Source organism: Ornithorhynchus anatinus, chromosome 18 (genome assembly GCF_004115215.2).
Source record: "Ornithorhynchus anatinus isolate Pmale09 chromosome 18, mOrnAna1.pri.v4, whole genome shotgun sequence".
Lineage (NCBI taxonomy): Eukaryota > Metazoa > Chordata > Mammalia > Monotremata > Ornithorhynchidae > Ornithorhynchus > Ornithorhynchus anatinus.
Genome location: NC_041745.1, coordinates 12,334,896 through 12,354,462, shown reverse-complemented (window position 1 = coordinate 12,354,462; position 19,567 = coordinate 12,334,896). Strand labels below are relative to the sequence as shown.

The 19,567-nt window shown below is 48.7% G+C and overlaps 1 protein-coding gene across 1 annotated transcript in view; it reads right to left on the bottom strand.

Moving 5' to 3' along the window:
• TMEM47 (transmembrane protein 47) overlaps positions 1-16,524 on the bottom strand; it is a 42,905-nt gene extending 26,381 nt beyond the window's left edge. The window contains exon 1 of the mRNA XM_029083213.2: positions 16,275-16,524. Coding sequence (XP_028939046.1) covers positions 16,275-16,500 — 226 coding nt within the window. The 5' untranslated portion in view covers positions 16,501-16,524. The remainder of the gene's footprint in view (positions 1-16,274) is intronic.
• Positions 16,525-19,567: the final 3,043 nt, after the last annotated feature.

The following is a 19,567-nucleotide window of genomic DNA, read 5'->3' as shown; positions in this document are numbered from 1 at the left end:
TATTAAATGAATAAAATATTTAGAGCAGAAGAGGTTTCTGTCTTCCTCGGGGCTCACAGTCGAGGAGGCAAGCCGAGTAGATAACAATAATTGTGATATTTGTTGAGCACTTATTATGTGTCAAACACTGTACTAAGCGCTGGGGAGGATACAAGCTTATTTTACCCCATCTGTCAGATGGGGATTGAGACTGTGAGCCCCACCTGGGGCAACCTGATTACCTTGTATCTACTCTAGCGCTTAGACCAGTGTTAGGTACAGAGCAGGCACTTAACAAATACCATCATCATCGCTATTATTATTATTACGTCGTGCTACCTCTCCTGGAAGGATTTCTTGATTGTCTGAGAGACGGAACAGTGGGTGCTTAGATATTGCGGGCTTGTAGCGTCTCCATCCGGGAAAGATCACCGGTGCTGTTTGTCCTGAGTGGGTTAGATATTCCCCTGTCTGGAGGCAGGAAGCGGAACAATAGGGAAAACCGGGGGACTGAAATCCATGACCTCCTGGATTCCTCTCTCGAGCTCCGAGCCTACGGAAGGAGAACGGACAAGCTTCTGAATTTTAATGGCTAAGCTTTCTTTTTCTGTTTAAACTCTTCTTGCAGTGCGGAATCCCGTTGACTTCCTTATGAGTGTGAGTGGAGATTCTCCCGGTGGTCTTGGAATACCGAGCTGAGCAACAGGCTCGCAAGGTTCTGGAGATTCCTGAGACTGTGGCTGGAATCCAACTGGAGGGCCAAGTTCCTCACGAGCTACAGAGGGGATGAGGCCAGAGTTGCCCCAACTTATGTTATTGTCTATTTCACCCATTCTCTTACACCAACCTTGAGCCCAGCTTTTGAAAGGTCTTGCACTCAGTCAATATTTACTGAGCGCTTACGGTGCCCAGAACACTGTACTAAATGCTTGGGAAAGCACCGTTCGATAGAGGTGGCAGACGTGATCCCTGCCAAAAATGAAATACAATTTTCAGAGAAAGAGTTCTCCCTAAGTGGATGATAAAAGAGCTAAAAATTGAGGTGAAGGACTGATTTGAGACATTTAAAATACACATCCCTCCTATTTACACCGTGAGCCCCATGCGGGACGGGGACTGTAAGCTTGTTGTGAACAGGGAATATGTCTGTTATATAGTTATACTGTGTCCAACCTCACCGACTCGTATCTACCTCGGAGCTTAGAACGGGGTTTGACACACAGTAAGTGCGTAACAAATGCCATAAATCAAAACAAGCACGCAAGCAAGATGCTTGTACTGGATCAGGGAAATGGATCGGGCAAACTCTACTACTGAATCAGGTCCCAAACTGGCAGTAAGAAGCTCCGAGAATCTATGGGACGCGGTCATCGTTACCATTACCAGTGGTACTTATTGAGCAGTTACTGAGTGCAGAGCACTGTACTAAGCGCTTGGGAGAGTGCAGTCTCACAGAGTTGGTAGACATGTCCCTTGCCCGTAACTTTGGTTCATTCAATCGTATTTATTAATAATGATTGTAAGAATAATAGTATTTGTTAAGCACTTACTATGTATTAGGCACTGGGGTGGATTTGTTGAGTGCTTACACTGTGGGCAGAGCACTGTACTAAGCGCTTGGGAGAGTACAATACAACGATAAACGGACAGTACCTGCCCACAATGAGCTTACGGTCTAGAGGATCCTCTTTAATACCCATCTGAATGGTAAAGGATGCATCATCGGATATCATAATAATTATGGTAGTGGTTAAGCTCTTACTACGTGCAAAGCACTGTTCTAAGCGCTGGGGTTGATACAAGGTAATCAGGTTGTCCCACGTGGGGCTCACCGTCTTCATCCCCATTTTACAGATGAGGTCACTGAGGCACAAAGAAGTGAAGTGACTTGCCCAAAGTCACACAGCTGACAAGTGGCAGAGGCGGCATTAGAACCCATGACCTCTGACTCCCCAGCCTGTGCTCTTTCCACTAAGCCACTCTGCTTGGATATCCGTAAATTTCCCTTACCTGAACCATTTTGACCATGCATCCAGCGATTCACCCGATTCCCTCTTGGAATTGGAGGGAATAATATATTCTAACATTTTGTGGCTGTTGGCATAAGCACTCAATAAATACGATGGAATGAATGAATGAAAAACTGGATGTGTTTAACAGCTGTTGTGCTTGAAGTAATATTTCCTTTTTTTTGTTACAACTCTAGTCTCTAGTCGGTAAAGATCCTTGTGGGAAGACATCATCTATACCCATTTTTTCATACTGTACTCTCCCAAATATTCATTCGATCGTATTTACCGATGATGATGATGATGATGGTATTTGTTAAGTGCTTACTACGTACCAACCACTGTTCTAAGCGCCGGGGGTAGATCCAAGGTCATCAGGTTGTCCCACGTGGGGCTCACAGTCTTCATCCCCATTTTGCAGATGAGATCACTGAGGCACAGAGAAGTGAAGTGACTTCCCCGGGGTCACACAGCAGACAAGAGGCGGAGCCGGGATTAGAATCCACGTCCTCTGACTCCCAGGCCCGCGCTCTTTCCACTAAGGCACGTGAGCGGGGCTCTGCACACCGTGAGCATTCAATCAACATCATTGATTGATTGATGTACGATTCAAAATTCACTAGGTGCCTCCTCGAGGTAGTCTTTTGTGAACGATTACGAGTTTCCCCCGTCTACATCTTTAATAGATCGTGGACCTCAATCATACCTTCTGTCAGCGTTCATCTTTCCGAGCTGAAGTTCCAGTCTTTTCGACCTACCTTCATACACAAGTTTCTCCAACTCCCTCATGTCTCTTGTCCTTTCCTCCACCCTCTCCAGTTGTATTATATCTTTTCTTAATATGAAGCAACTAAAACTTTCTGCGACATAAAAATTGCAGCTGCACCACCAAATGGTGATACATTTTTGTTTTTTGCTCTTCTGCCTTTTTTCCCCCCAATTACGATCGACATGTTGTTGGCCTTTTAAGCTGATGTTGCACATTGAACTGATAATCAGACTGTAAGATTTCTTTCCCGAACCATGACCGAAAGCTCAGAGAAGAGAAGAATGAAACATAAATGAGCTTTCCATATATAGGTTTAAGAAACAAAGCTTAGCTTTGTGGCGTTAATGTCACCTCTAATTTTTTTTCTATGTTTGTTACCTAATAAGGCTCACTCTATGAATAAACTATATTCATATTCATATGTATATATATATATATTCATATATATATAGGAGCAGCGTGGCTCAGTGGAAAGAGCCCGGGCTTGGGAGTCAGAAGTCATGGGTTCAAATCCCGGCTCTGCCACCTGTCAGCTGTGTGACTGTGGACAAGTCACTTAACTTCTCTGTGCCTCAGGTACCTCATCTGTAAAATGGGGATTAACTGTGAGCCTCGTGTGGGACAACCTGATGACTCTGTATCTCCCCCAGCGCTTAGAACAGTGCTCTGCACGTAGTAAGTGCTTAACAAATACCAACATTATTATTATTATTGTTATATCCATATTTTTTTTTGGTATTGGCAAATACACTAGTATGAAAATGCTTCAATTCTGTTTCCTTACTTCAAGAATCCAGTATTTTAATCATTAAAATCAATGTTGTCCTCAGTCTTTGATCCCCAAATACAAGTCCTTAGCAAGTATTTTAGGTCTCCAAAGTGAATTTTCAGATTAATTCCACAAGGCTTTGGGTTTTTAACCTACTTCCGAATATGATAGCACGGTATTCTCCCAGTGCAAAATATATGGCAAGGCGTCAGCGTGGTCTAGTGGATACAACACGGGCCTGGGAGTCAGAAGGAGTTCTATCCTGGCTCTGCCACGTGTCTGCTGTGTGATCTTGGACAAGTCACTTCACCCTTCTGGGCCTCAGTTACCTCAGCTGTAAAATGGGATTAGGACCGTGAGGCTCTTGTGGGGCAGGGACTGTGTCTAACCTGATTCACTTGTGTCTACCCCAGTGCTTAGAACAGTCTTGGAACACAGTAAGCACTTAAAAAGGACCATAATTATTATTATACAGCTTCTCTCCTGATGCAACAATCCGTCGATCGTATTTATTGAGCACTTACTATATGCAGAGCGCCGTACTGAGCGCCTGGGAGAGTACAATACAACAGAATTAGCAGACGCGAACAAGATCTCGATGAGGCTGATGGCAAATACGTGACTGAGGGAGGCAGAATCCTACATATCACCGGCACACAAAAAAAGCTAGATCTATCCTCTAGACTGCGAGCTCGTTGTGGGCAGGGAACGTCACTGTTTGTCGTATCGTACTTTCCCAAGCGCTCAGTAGAGTGCTCTGCACACAGTAAGCGCTCAATAAATACGACTGAACGAACACCAGCGAAAGACTCGCCTGCTCCGGTCCCCGAAATGCACTTCGATCTGGAGAAAAGGTAGAGTACCGAAAACGTACCCGGTTCCTCTGTGAAATAAAAATCTACTGCATTGTTGATGTTAATGTAAAACGAAAACAGAACAGCGAAGCCAACGCAAAAGATTATTTTCACATCAATACAGGGTTTCCAAATGGTTTCTGTCCTCCTGAGAGCATTCTGTCAACCCACATAGGTATCGTGCCGGTAGATATTTTCCCGCTTGTGGGCAATAGGCCACATCTTCTCTTTTTCTCAGTAATGATGGGGTTTGGTGTTGTTTTTGCTTCAGAATAATTTTACAGGGGAATGGGAGTTTTTGTTGATTCTACTGTTTCTGCTTGCCGCCGCTGATTTGATTTTTGAAACAGTGAAAAACAACCCTCCGACCGCAAGTTTGGCCAACAGAGGTGTTACGTTCAATAGCGGCTTAAAAGGCGGACGAGGGGATAAATGTGTCTGAGACCGATAAAGTCTCAGCGATATCTTGCGTCATGGCTATAGACGGGACCCATTAGCCCTACCGAGCGTCTAATAATGCCTCGTGTTGGCCAAATGGGGAGCGGATGGCTATGTGTGTCTGGTTTGGTAGAGATTAACACCAATACTGCAAAATCGACTCCAGCTCGTTTCCTTCGGGCGGCAGGTAATTTTTCTTTGTCTCCCCAAATTACGACCTTGACTGGGCTTTGGGAAATGGCTGCCAAAGAGTCAGACGGGCCAATCGATCACTGGAACTCTTCTCATTCGATAGTACTTATTGAGTGCTCACTGTGTGCACAGCACTGTACTTAATGTACTTACTTCATTCACTTAATGTCTTGGCAGCCTGGGACAGCCCTAAATCCCGACTAAAATAGCCCGGATTTTAGAAGCACCTGGGAGTCAGAGGACGTGGGTTCTAATCCCATCGCTGCCTCGTGTCTGCCATGTGACCTTGGGCCAGTCATTTCCACTTCTTTGTGCCGCTTTTACCTTTCAAAACGTCCACGGATCGATTGATAATGCTACCTTGCATTTACCTCGAAACTTGCAAGTCACTTGTCTCATACAGAGTGGGTTCCTTCCCTCTCGCCTATTTTCCGAGATGTGTAGAGAGCAGATGTCGGATGACGATATAAGAAAAGGTGAACTGAGAAGCTCGAGCTTGATGTATATTTGCTGTCCAGATACTGTAATTCAGGTCCAGATTCATGTTGAAAATACGTGTTGCCTGCATTTTCCATAGAGTACTTGAATATACAGGTTGCCCTGAATTTTCCATACAGAGTATTTCAGAAATGGATTTTTTTTTTTGCTTTTGCATGAACTGTTCCCATAACTCAGGCCAAAGACTCATTTGAGGGCTCAGCGTTAAATTCATTACGTGATTCAGTCCTTACCAAGGGGTGGTTTTCCCTCCAGGTAATTTTCAAGCGTCCAAGCTAGTCATTTCTATTTTTACAGTTCAGGACTCTGCTTATTCCTATAACTAACTACATTTGGTCTGTTTCTCCCCCCTGGGTGGAGGAGAAGGAGAAGAGATGAGTGAAGGGCAGGGAATGTGTCTGCCAACTCTCCCAAGTGCCAAGTACAGTTACCTGCATGTATTAAGCGCTCAATAAGTACCACTGACGATAAGGATTACACAAAGGAAGGCAGACGGCAGATTCAGGCTGGGCATGCCACCCACCTCTTCCCCATCCCCAGCGTGAGCAGAGCAGACCCGTGTGAGATCTGTTTATTTATAAAATGATTTTTAGGTATTTGTTAAGCGCTTACTCTGTGCCAGGCACCGCACTAAGCGCTGGGGTAGATGCAAAGTAATCAGGTTGAACACAGTCCCCGCCCCTCATGGGGCTCCCAGCCTTAATCCCCATTTTACAGATGAGGTGAGTGAGGCACAGGGATGTTAAGTGACTTAATCGAGGTCACACAACAGGTAAGTGGCAGAGTCAGCATTGGAACCCAGGTCCTTCTGACTCCAAGGTCCATACTGCATCCACTAATAATAATAATAACGTTGGTATTTGTTAAGCGCTTGCTATGTGCCACGCACTGTTCTGAGCGCTGGGGGAGATACAAGGCAATCAGGTTGTCCCACTTAGGGCTCACAGTCTTTGTCCCCATTTTACAGATGAGGTCACTGAGGCACAGAGAAGTTAAGTGACTTACCCAAGATCACACAGCTGACAAGCGGCGGAGCCGGGATTAGAACCCATGACCCCTGACTCCCAAGCTCGGGCTCTTTCCACCAAGCCATGCCACCCTGCCTCCCTGGATCTTCTCACATAAATCCTCTTTTACTCCCTCCTCCTCTCCTCCCGCCAAAGCACGACGGCAATCAACTAATGCTATTTTTTGAGCACTAACCATGTGCAGAGCACTATACTAAGAACTTGAGAGAGAACAAAATGACAGTCGGGAGACACGCTCTCTGCCCACAAGGATCTTACGGTCTAGAGGGGGAGACAGACATTTTTATAAATAAATAAATTACGGATAGGTACATAAATGCTGTGGGAATGAAGGTGATGTTTGATTCTATTTATCTTGATTCTATTTATCTTGATTCTATTTGTCTTGATTCCATTTATTGCTATTGTTTTTGTCTGTCTCCCCCAATTAGACCGTAAGCCCGTCAAAGGGCAGGGACTGTCCCTATCTGTTACCGATTTGTACATTCCTAGCGCTCAGTACAGTGCTCTGCACATAGTAAACGCTCAATAAATACTATTGAAAGAATGAATGAATCAAGCACTTTAAGGGTTCAGATCCAAGGGCATAGGCCAAGCGGAAGGGCGAGGGAGTAGGGGAAAAGACGGTTTAATTGGGAAAAGCTTCTTGGAGGAGATGGGATTTTCATAAAGCTCCGAAACTGCAGGAGAGGAAGGTCGTAGTCCCTGGGATGGCAAGTAAGCTCCGTTCTTCCCAAGTTAATGGAACCTGCTCTCCACCAGAAAATGAAAGTGCAGTAATATTTCCTTTTTCCTGATGCTACACAGAGCCGGTAGACCATCTTCCGGGGAGTCAGATTCATCCGGGAAATGGAAGTAGAACTCCAGGAGAAGTCTGCTCTTCCTCTCAACCATGCCTGTAAAAGACATGTTGCCGGCAACGAAGAAAACTGAGCCAACTCAGCCCTTTTACGGTATGTAGAGTTGGAGTTCATCTCTTTGTTATTATCAAGTGAAGCTAAATATCTTTCCAATGGCCTTTTTCCTTAAGCCAGGCATAAGGGAAGAAGTAAAGCAGATGGGTTTCTATATTGGAATATCGACTAGGCAAAATGACCAAGAAACTTTGCTGCCTAGGAGAAAAGTGGCCTGCTATTTATTTTAACCTGTCCTTTAGGTTATTTCTTGAAGAAATGATTATTTTCCTATATCTTAACCTGAAAAATCTCTCAGATGGAGGATTCAGAATTATTAACACAAATATCTGAGGCATGCAAAGAATGACATCTATCCAATTAACTTGTAAAAGCATTCAATTAACCAATAAAGGAGGTCTTTTATTCTTAGCTTAGATTTCCCAAATTAGTTTACACATCCTCTTCTTTGGCTGATTTTTTAAACTTCTTAAATGACATATGAATTCATTTCAGCCCAAAATAAGCTATTTTTTTAAAAAAGGTATTTTGTTACGTGCTTATTAGGTGCCAAACTCTGTTCTAAGCTCGGGGTAGATACAGATTGATTAGGCTGGATACAGTCACTGTCCCACGTGGGGCTCACAGACAAAGTAGAAGGGAGAACAGGTATCGAACCCCATTTTCCAGTTGAGAAAACTGAGGGACAGAGAAGTGAAGTGACTTGGCCAAGGTCACACAGCAGGAGAGTGGGAGAGCCGGTATTAGAACCCAGGTCCTCCGACTTCCAGGCCTGTGCACTATCCTAGTCTCTTCTAGACTGTGAGCCCGTTGTGGGTAGGGACTGTCCCCTTTGCTGAACTGTACTTTCCAAGCGCTTAGTACAGTGCTCTGCACACAGTAAGCGCTCAATGAATACGACTGACTGAATGAATGAGAGAATTGGTATTCAATTCCCATGTTGATTCATTCAGTCGTATTTATTGAGCGCTTACTGTGTGCAGAGCACTGTAGACACATTCCCTGTCCACGTGACAGATGAGTAAAGCGAAGCTCCGAAAAGTGATGCGACTTGCCCACGTCACACGGCAGGCAAGCGGTATGGCTGGGATCGGCCTCTCCGCCGGTGCGTTTCCGTTAATTCTACTTCAGAATAATACACGGAGTTGCGAATCATTTCACAGATTAAAGGAGAGTCCACATAGGAAGGAGAATTGCTTAAGCAGCCCATCCCTAGGAATCAGTGGGACAGGCTTCGTTTAAGTCCGTCTCCTCGTCTTCGATTTTCCGAGAACACGGAAAAGGGCGGAGTGACATTCTCTAGACCATGAGCTCGTTGTCAGTCGAATGGCTGCTGTGGCACTGTACTCTCCCAAACACTAGTACAGTGCTTAGCACACAGTGAGTGCTCAATAAATGTGATCGAATGAATGAACGAATGGACATTCTCCTCGTAACCCTTCATTATACTTGGATATTGTTCGGTGATTCCTTGGCACCCATCTTCCAGCCAAACAACCACAGTTATTCCATCCTTTCCTCGTGCAGTCCATTTTCTAGCCCTTTAATCATTTTCGCTTCTCTTCAGTGTCACCATATCCTCTGCTTTGGTTCTATAACTGAATTGTTATGAAAACCCACTTAAGGGGGACCGTACTCCAATCCAGCAGGGTAAGAATCACATGCTCAAGATGGCTCTTAAAACCCACGTGTTTCTGTACAGGCTCCTCCTCGTAATGCCCCCTAAATGAAATTCCGGCCGAAGCACTTTTGCCAACAGCTGGCGGCGGGTCAAAATCAAGATAGAGATTTCCCGAGAGTCGGGACCGAATGCCCACGTAACGACGATAATAATAACCGCGGTATCTGTTGAGCACCTATTCTGTCCCAAGCAGAGCAGTCACAGCCCCTGTCCCTCGCAGGGCTTACAGATGAAGCAGGAGGGAGAACAGGTATTGAATCCCCATTTTACGGATGAGGAAACGGAGGCACAGAAAGTTGAGTGACTTGTCCAGGGTCATACAGCCGGGAGGTGACTGAGCTAGGGTTAGAACCCAGGTCCTCCGGTTCTCTTTCCACAGGGCCCAGCAGCTGCTTCCCAAATAATCCAGTGCAGGCAGGGCACACGTCTGCCAACTCTGACGTATCGTACTCTGCCAAGCGCTTATCACAGTGCTCTGCACACGCTAAGTGCTCAGGAAATGCCCCTGATTGATGCAAAAACAGCGTGACCCACGTCCAACAAATCCATTAACTCCAAAAGATCTCCCAAGTGATCCTCTGGAGATTTAAGGTTTCTCTTCCCTCTTCGAGGAAAAAAAAAATGCAGAAATATCCGTCACCACTTTTTGCCAAGCAGTTCTGCTCCTCTGAATAAAGGAAGTCCAGTAATCTGGTGAATTTAAAACCTATATTTTCTGATAGGCCTGAAATGGGATTATGTTTATTTGCCTTTAGACAGCTATAAATTTAACATGAGAACCGTAGCTGGATTAATGTCTGTCTCTCCTCTGGGACTGTAAGGTCATTTGGGCAGGGAACGTGTTTGCTAATTCTGTTTTATTGTACTTCTCAAGCGCTTAGTAATGACGGTAACAGTGACCATTACGGTACTTGTTAAGGGCTCACTACTTGCCAGGCGCTGTACTAAGCACTGGGGTAGATACAAGTCAATCGGGTTGGACAGAGTCCCTGTCCCTCATGGCGCTCGCACTCTTTATCCCCATTTTCCGGAGGAGGGAACCGAGGCCCAGAGAAGTGAAGCGGCTTGCCCAAGACCACACGGCAGACAGGTGCCGGAGTCAGGATTAGAACCCAGGTCCTTCTGGCTCCCGGGCCCGAGCTCTATCCGCTAAGCCACATGGAAGTGCTCTACACAGAGTAAGTGCTCAATAAATACTGGCTGATTTGAGAATTAATTTACAACAGACGTTTAACCTTTGAATAACTCAATGGCATTTGTTCTATTTTTGCTATTTGAATAGCACATTTTGAAGCCAATACCAATGTTTCAGAGCGATTTGCTCTCAGGGCTGTTTGCAAAGACGTTCATTTCAATTCATTTAAAGCAACAGTGACATACTCTTCGAAAGAAGTCGTGTTCCAAACTGACACTTTTGCTACACGTCAATGGTACGGATTCAACGTATTCAAATTGGCCCGCGGGCCAAGCCATCTAGGAAACTCATCCATTTTCCGGGATATTTCCCATTGAATTGATCCCTAGTATCTATCCCAAGGAAGCTTTCTTTTCAAAAGGTTCGGTGAATTAAGGGGAACGTTTTAAAAGGTATTCTTTCAAATGACAGCGTTTTTAGAGCCGTAACCTATATTTTGTACAAATTGCAATTTCAAAAAATAGGCTTGTGATTTCCAGCCCCCTTTGAGATGTCAATATAGTCCACCACCTGTAATGTAAGAGACCGTTCTGTGGATTCCTTCAGCCAGGTAATGACTTCTGAGCTCCCCTAAACAGACTCGACTATTCCCTCAATGAGTGGTGTCTACGTGGTTAGGCTTCATAAACCCCAAATACACACGGCTCATAAATGAAACCGACGCGATCGTTTTCGCGATAATCCATTTGTTTACTCCGTGTACCCCTAAGTTCCTAGTGAAACAGTTGGAGCATAGCTATTAAAAAAAAAACCATGCAGGATACATGCAGCATATGCACGGTCACATTTGCAAACGTTTGCCTTTGGTGAACAAATAGTTTATAACCCACTACAGTCTCTATACTGACCCTAGTGGACGCGAAGCTTTCGAGTCACTTCCATTAGCATAGTCCAAACAGAACATATTCATTTAGACGTAACTAGCAAAAAATAGACATGCCCATTCCGTACTATTTCGCATGCTTATTTTTTAAAGATCCCACTTCAGAATCAGCAGTGCCAGTTTCTGTCACATTATACTTGCAAAGAGATTCCAGCCATCTACATCGTAAAATATAAAACCGTGTTTTGATGTCCCAAATGCATAGGCTCCACCCACCCTAAATCTGAAATCAGCTTGCCACTCTCTGCAAATGTACAGATCCTTATTTTTCTTTTCTGGGTTCCCCCCCACCCCTTCCCCGCTTGCTGAATTTCAACCCCAGGGGCAAAAACAAGTGTCAGACCCGAATGACCCCCTCGGGATTACTGCTTCCTAGTCCAAGTGCTGACCCAATCTGGTACGGGTACAGTGGTAGAGCTGTGTTGAAAATCTATTACAAACAGCAAATGATTTATTAAAAAATAAAAATGGCACTTTTAAAAAACTGGGAGAAAGGGAGGGTGGGAGGCATGATGAATCAGCACTGGTCTGTTCTTCGAACATCACTTGTAGTAAACACAAGCTTGCCGTTTCACGACAAACAGAGGTGACAGCTGTCTTTAAGACAGACATTGTAATCGCATCTTGAAGACGCCACGAGGGCCTTCGGTAAAACTTTGTTCTCGGCACTTCCTCTCAAGGAACTTTATTTCGAGCGACCAGGAGGTCCATCTCTTTAATGATCGGTGGAGAATCTGGGTTCTGTTGGTTCTCACAGAGGGCTAGTGCGGTTTACTCTGGAACTAGAAGCAAAAAGGAAAGATCATTTTAAGTTCCTCTTCTGTCTTATTCACCCTACTGTACCAACGTGGACTGTAAGCTCCTCGCGGGCAGGGTACGTGTCTACCAACGCTCTCGTACCGTACTGTCCCAAGCGTCTAGCGCAGTGCTGTCAGCCCACGGTAGTTGCTCAATGAATACCATCGACTGATTAATGTGAGACATTCTGCATGCTGGAAAGTCGGCTTGAAATATTAAGAGAACGTACCCCGGTGGAAAGGGTGGAGTTCAAAAATTAGAGGCGGGGGGGGGGCTGCTGACAGATCTGGAAAGCTTGTAGAACAAAAATCTGTGTGTTAAAGAAGGCTTAGATCAGACAATCACCGCTTCTTCTCTAGCCGCTGGTGAACGGGCTCTGTTAGCCTGAAAGTATTTTAAGTAAAATAAGCCAGGCTGCTATTCAAGAACCTGAACAGAAATGAATGCTGTGGTATGAATTTCTACAGGGGGCCAAGAGGAGGTAGCTGCAGAAAGACAGCACTGAATGTGCCTCGGGTTTTTACCGAGCAGAGTCGGGCAGCCTACTAAATACGGCGATTTTTTTACAAATTTTTACTAGAGAGAAATAAGGTTAGGAGGTGGATGACTAGGAGAGCAATTACAGAGAGATTAACAAACATTAGATCCTGCTCAGTAAATTCAATCTAGATTTTTCTCAGTCCCCCACATTCTTTGGTGAGGATGAAAGGGCTGGGGTTTTAAAAGGAAAAGGGATTTGAAGTCGCTTTCTGACCCTGAACCCTCTCCCCTCCCCACCCGCCAATATCCAATCTATCTTAGAAGTCTTTATGTAATCAGCGAGCATTATTTCAGAAGATAGTGGGAAAGGAGAAAAAGGTCCAGGTTGCTAAGGAAACCGTGTCGAAGCTGACATTCCTACATAAATTTCCATTTATATCGGGGAGGGAAAATAAAAGGTATTTCCCTCCAAAGTTTGTGTTTCCTAGTTACGGGCAGCCTCGTTTGCAGATTTACTCTACGTTCTGAACCGAAACCAGATTGCAGAATTAAAACCACAAATTTTGCCATTGTGTCACAATCCAAGCTCTCTTTCCTCCTGAACTGAATAAAACAGGGGGAAAAAAAAAATCCCCAAACCCCTCGATTCTAATGTTGGGTTAGGATTTGAGGTGCTGGGGGGAAGGAAAAAAAAATGAAGACTCGTACCGAAGAACACTAGACCGACAGTGACAATTCAACAACTCGGAACTGGTGCCTTTTTTAAGTAGAAACAGAGGCCGAAGACAGACCGGAGCAGATTCCCCTTAGCGCTTGCTTCGGGAGTAACTTTTACCCTAATCAGAGAAGGATTCAGAGGTTGCTGCCAAAAAGTCCAAACGGCCCATAAGGGAGTCTAACAGATTTCAACCTCCAGTCGGATTTGAAATGAGAAGAAACGGGGCTTGTTTCCCACCGCCGGAACAAATAGCCTAAGATATGAGAAGTGACAACAGAGCAGAGGTGACTTGGAAGCAAGAGGAAGGCGGAGAGGGGTCGGAATGAAGCTGGGGGAGAATCCAGGCAGGAGAGAAACTGCGAAGCGGGAAATAGAGAGCAGGACTGACCTCGAGTAGGCCAACCTGAGTAAGGAGGGGGGGTCGGGTGTGACGTTGGGGGGGCCCCGTCTCCCTTATCCCCACCTCTAGACTGTAAGCTCATCGTGGGCAGGGAATGTGCCTAATAATTATAATAATAGTATCTGTTAAGGACTTACCACGGGCCAAGCACTGTTCTAAGCGCTGGGGTAGATACAAAGAAAAGGGGTCATCCCACGTGGGGCTCACATAGTCTTAATCCCCATTTGACAGATGAGGTAACTGAGGCACAGAGAAGTCAGGTGACTCGCCCAAAGTCACACAGCTGAAGAGTGGCGGAGCCAAGATTAGAACCCACGACCTCTGAATTCCGAGCCCGGGGTCTTTCCACTAAGCCACGCTGTTTCTCTACCCGCTCTACCCACTCTGGTCTACTGTACTCTTCCCAAGCGCTTAGCACAGCGCTCTGCCCGCAGTAAACGCTCAATCGACCCGTTGACCGACCGATTCCCCCTGCCGACCTCCCACCACTCGGTGTTGGCTGATCCCCAGCTCGTTGAGCAGCGTGGAAACTCCGACTTTCTCGCCCTCGGGGCAGAAAAGAGAGGGTACGCAAGGAAGGGATCCGAAGGCGAACGGAAAATAGTACACGGTCCCTGAATGGCATCGCCAAAAAAGGAAACTCATGCTTTCTCCTCTCCACTGGCTGTTCCGTAGTGGAGCACACAGACGGAAATAAATCCCGAAAGAATATTCTCCTGGGGAGGGTAAAAAAAAAAAATCTAGCAAAGAAGAAGCGGAGAGGGGAAGAATGCAGGTGAGCATCACGAGAACTCTTCCAAATCACTCATTCGTGTAAAAATAGCACGGCGAGGAGTATGTGGGGGTTGATGATTTGTGAGGGGGTTTAGGTGTCCTGGGGGTAGTAATAATAAAATAATTGCATTTGTCAAGCGCTGTACTAAGCACCGGGGCGGACCCGGGCAAACTGAGTCGCACGCGGTCCCTGTCCCATGTGGGGCTCACAGTCCTGATCCCCGTTTTAGAGGTGAGAGAACCGAGGCACAGAGAAGCGAAGTGACTCGGCTAAGGTCACGCGGTAGTAGGGACATTTACATTTCTAGTACCGTTCACCAGTCTGGATGCCCAATTCTACCACAATAGGGAACGGATGGGTTACTCTCCACCTCGGGAAAGCGAAGGTGCCCAGGGAAGCGACCTGGTGCAGCGATGGGAAGATAGGGGGATGGATGACGGGGGTAGATGGAGGTGGGGGGGGAGGGGGGGAGGTTGGAACCCCAGGATTTAAGGAGGGAGGACTGAAGGCCGGAATTGGGATGCGGAAGGCAAAGGAAGCAGCTTGGCTCGGGAGTTAGAGGTCATGAGTTCTAATCCCGGCTCCGCCACTAGTCAGCTGTGTGACTTTGAGCCAGACGCTTAAGTTCTCTGGGCCTCAGTCACCTCATCTGGAAAATGGGGATGAAGACTGTGAGCCCCACGCGGGACAACCCGATCACCTCGTATCTCCCCCAGCGCTTAGAACAGTGCTTGGCACATAGTTAAATACCAACGTTATTATTACAGGAAGCTGGTCAGGGTTGGCACGTTGGGGTTGGGTTTGAAGATATAAACCGGAGAGGGCAGAGGGGCAGATTGAGGGAAAGAGGAGAGCAAATGGGAGTGGAAGGGGGCGAAGAAGGGGGGATGGAGGGGAAAGTTGGGGGGCGTGGAGGGATGAGAGATGGGAGAGGGGGACCACCCAGCCTGTAAACTCGTTGCGGACCACTCTGTGATAGCCTACTCTCCCAGCGCTCAGTACAGTGTCCAGCACTCAGTAAGCGCTCAATCGCTAGGATAAGAAAAAGAATTCTGGTATTTCTTCAGCGCTCACTGCATACAAGCCACTATACCAAGCTCTGGGAAGACACATAATAACGACTGTGGCATTTGTTAAGCGCTTACTATGTGCCAAACACTGTTCTAAGCGGTGGTGGGAATGATAATAATAATAATAATAATAATTATTATTATGGCATTGGATGAGAGCTTGCTATGTGCCAAGCACTGTTCTAAGCGCTGGGGAGTGTAATAATAATGATGATAATGGCATCTGTTGAGCGCTTACTCTGTGCCAAGCACTGTTCTAGGCGCTGGGGAGAGTAATAATAATGACGATTGATAATGGCAGCTGTTGAGCGCTTACTCTGTGCCAAGCACCGCTCTAGGCGCTGGGGAGAGTAATAATAATGATAACGCCGATGACGATACCGGCATTTGCGGAGCGCTTACTCTGTGCCAAGCACTGTTCTAAGCGCTGGGGAGAGTAATAATAATAATGATAAGGATGATAATGGCATCCGTCGAGCGCTCACTCTGTGCCGAGCAGTGCTCTAAGCGCTGGGGAGAGTGATAATGATGATGATGATGATGATGATGGCATCTGTGGGGCGCTTACTCTGTGCCAAGCACTGCTCTAGGCGCTGGGGAGAGTGATAATAACGATGATCGATAAAGGCATCTGTGGAGCGAGCGCCGACTGGGTGCCAAGCAGTGCTCTAAGCGCTGGGGTGGATCTCAGAGAGGGTCCGGGGCTCAGAGAGGAGAAGACGCCCCGAGGAGGAGGAGGAGGAGGAGGAGGAGGAGGAGGAGGAGGGAGGGCAACGACCGGTCCAAGGTGACTCGGCCGGAGGGGCGGCGGAGGGGAGGCTCACCGCTGCCCAGCGTGGATTCGCAGTGCCAGAGGTCGAGGTTGGCGGGTTTCCTGCAGGATTCCCAGAGGGAGAGGGAATACTGGTGGTCGGCGGTGACCCAGGCGGGGCTGAGCACGGCTCCCAGGTCGAGGCAGAGGGCCAGGAAGATGCAGACCAGCCCCACCAGCTTCAGCGGGGTCAGCACCGACACCCGCACCTCCTCCATCCCGCTGCCGGACGAAGCCATGCGGGGGCAGGACCGGGGGGCAGGACCGGGGCGGGGGGGGGGGGGCGGGCAGGGCCGGGACCTCCCCCGCCCCCGACGAGGCCCGGGAGGAGGAGGAGGAGGAGGAGGAGGAGGAGGAGACGGGCCCCGGGACCCCCCCGGCAGCGAGCCACCCACCGCCCCAGCCCCCGGAGCCAAGTGGGGGCCGGGGGCCTGGGGACCGGCGACGGGGAGCTGGAGCTGGGCAGCCGGGAGCCGGAGCTTGGAAGCTGGAAGCTGGGAGCCGGAGCTTGGAAGCTGGAACTGGGAGCTGGGGAGCTGGGAGCTGGAAAGTGGAAGCTGGAGCTGGGAGGTGGGAGCTGGAAGGTGGAAGCCGGAGCTGGGAGCTGGGGTTGGGAGGTGGAAGCCGGCTCCGGTCCCGCCTCGCTGTCTCCCTCCAACTGGGGCAGGGCTGGGTCTCCGGCGGCTCCGCCCCCGGCCCCCCTCTTTCGGCGGGGAGCGGCCGGGAGGAAAGGGCGGCTCCGCGGGGGGACCGGCCTCCCTCCCTCCCTCCCTTCCTCCCTCCCTCCCTCCCCCAAATCGGCCCAGGCAGCCCCCACCCCTCCGTCCCCTCCTCTCCGCCACCTCCTGGATGGCCGAGCCCCCCCCGAGATCTCCACCCCCTCCCCTACCTCCCCGGACCACCCTCTCCCCTAATCCTCCTCCTCCTCCTCCTCCTCCTCCTCCTCCTCCTCCTCCTCCTCCTCCTCCTCCTTCTCCTCCTCCTCCTCCTCCCCAAACCCTCTCGGTCGATCGCTTGGCTTTTCCTTTCGATGCCCGAGGCTCCTTTGCCTTTTAGCCCCTCCTAACCTTGCCCCCCCCGCAGGGTGGGAGATTTCCCCAAGGACTCTCCCCCTCCCGGTTTGGGAAAAAGTGAGGGAGAGAAGAGTTAAGGGCGATTCCCCTCCAGACCCCCCCCCCCCCGACCCCCCAACTCATCGTTAAACCGGACCGGCCGAGCCTCTCCCCACTTCTCCCCAGATTTGGTTGTCCCACCCCCCCCCCCCTTTTTTTTTGCGCTTTCTTTCCTTCTCTTCCTCTCCATCCCTCCCCATCTCGGTCCGGCCACTCCTCGAGCAAGGCCGCGGCCTGTTTGAAAGATGGGGATCGCTGGAACCTAGTCTTTCCCCCTTGGTTTTTGCACAGCGCTTTCCTGCCCCAACCTCTCCCGCGATGCTCATAATATAACTGTGGTCACTGTCGAGCGCTTACTCTGCGCCAAGCACGGTTCTGAGCACCGGGGTAGATTCGAGTCCCGTTGGACGCAGACCCCGTCCCGCGTGGGGCTCGCACTCTCAATCCCCATTTTACAGATGAGGTGACCGAGGCCCGGGGAAGTGACTCGCCCAACGTCACTCGGCAGACGTGTAGCAGAGCCGGAATCAGAACCCCTGACCGGGCCCGTCCTCTCTCCGCCGCGCCGCGCCGCCTCTCCTTTGGTTCCCGGTGACCGCGCCGTGTGGTAGATGGAAAGGCAAGTAGTATTCATTGTTTTTAACAGCAGTTATTATTGAGTTGTTAATTATCGTCTCCTTGACCCCCTCCAATCTGGCTTCGGTCCCCTTCGCTCCACAGAAACCGCCTTCTCAAAGGTCGCCGGCGACCTCCTTCTTGCCCGATCCGACGGCCTCTACTCCATCCTGCTCCTCCTCGACCTCTCAGCTGCCTTCCTGGCTGTGGACACCCCCCCCCCCCCCAAACTGCTGCCATGTTCATTTCAATCACTCATCCTCCCCCTCCTTGATGAATAATAATGATAATGTTGGTATTTGTTAAGCGCTTACTATGTGCAGAGCGCTGTTCTAAGCGCTGGGGTAGATGCAGGGTAATCGGGCTGTCCCACGTGAGGCTCCCGGTTAATCCCCATTTTACAGATGAGGGAACTGAGGCCCAGAGAAGTTAAGTGACTTGCCCGATTACTCCGTCGGCCTCCTTGCTGACCTCCCCGCCTCCCACACGTCGGTCCCTACTCTGCTGCCCCGATCATTTCTCTACAGAAATGTTCAGGACGTGTTTCCCTGCTCCTCAAGAACCTCCAGCGAGCGCCCATCTACCTAAGCATCAAACAGAAGCTCCTTAGCAATGGCTTGGCCTTGCCCCCTCCTCCCTCACCTCGCTATCTTCCCGCTACAGTCCGGCCCGCACGCTTCGGTCCCCTGACGCTAACCTTCTCACTGCACCTCCGTCTCGTCTCTCTCGCCGCCGCCGAGGTAAAAATAACAATAGCAGCAGCAGCAGCAGCGATAGGAACGACAGTCGTCGGAGCAGGAGTAATGCTGAGTAGAAGTCAGCGCACAGACCGAAAGTGGAACGACGCAGGGAAGATTAGCACGGCCCCCACGCGAATTCGTAAAGCGTTCCGTATTTTTGCCAAGCCCCGCTTTTCCTCAGCTCCCCGTCCCTTCCGCATCCCCCTGACTCACTCCCTTTGCTCTTCCCCCCCTTCCCGCCCCATGGCACTTATGTATCTATCTGTAATTCTATTTATTTGTGCGGATGCCTGTTTACTTCTACCGATACCTGTCTCCCCCACAACTAGTGAGCCCGCTGTGGGCAGGGATCGCCTGTCTTTATTGCTATAGCGTACTTTCCAAGCGCTTAGTACAGCGCTCTGCACCCGGTAAGTGCTCGATAAATACGGTCGAATGAATGAATAGGAGCAGGAATGGTGGCATTTATTGAGCGCCCACTTCAAGCCAACGTATTTTTTGGGTGGTTTCCGGGTGCAGAGCACAGAGTTGGTAGACGTGTTCCCGCTGTACATTTGGTGCTATGCTCTGGGGAATAACAAAACGATACGTTCTCTGCCCACAAAGAGTTTTACAGTGGAAGAGGCGAACAAAAACGTTTCCAACTCAAGTGGTCGAAATGAATAAACTGAGCTGACGTGCATACGTTAGGGCCAAGGAGGTTGTGAATGAATTCATAGGTGCTAACGGGGCAGTACTTTATTGACGCGGCTGAGACGTTTAATTTCCCAAGGCCATACAGCTATCGCCCCACTTCCCTGCTCCCGCTTCGGTCCAGACATCTTGACTGGGTCGCGTAC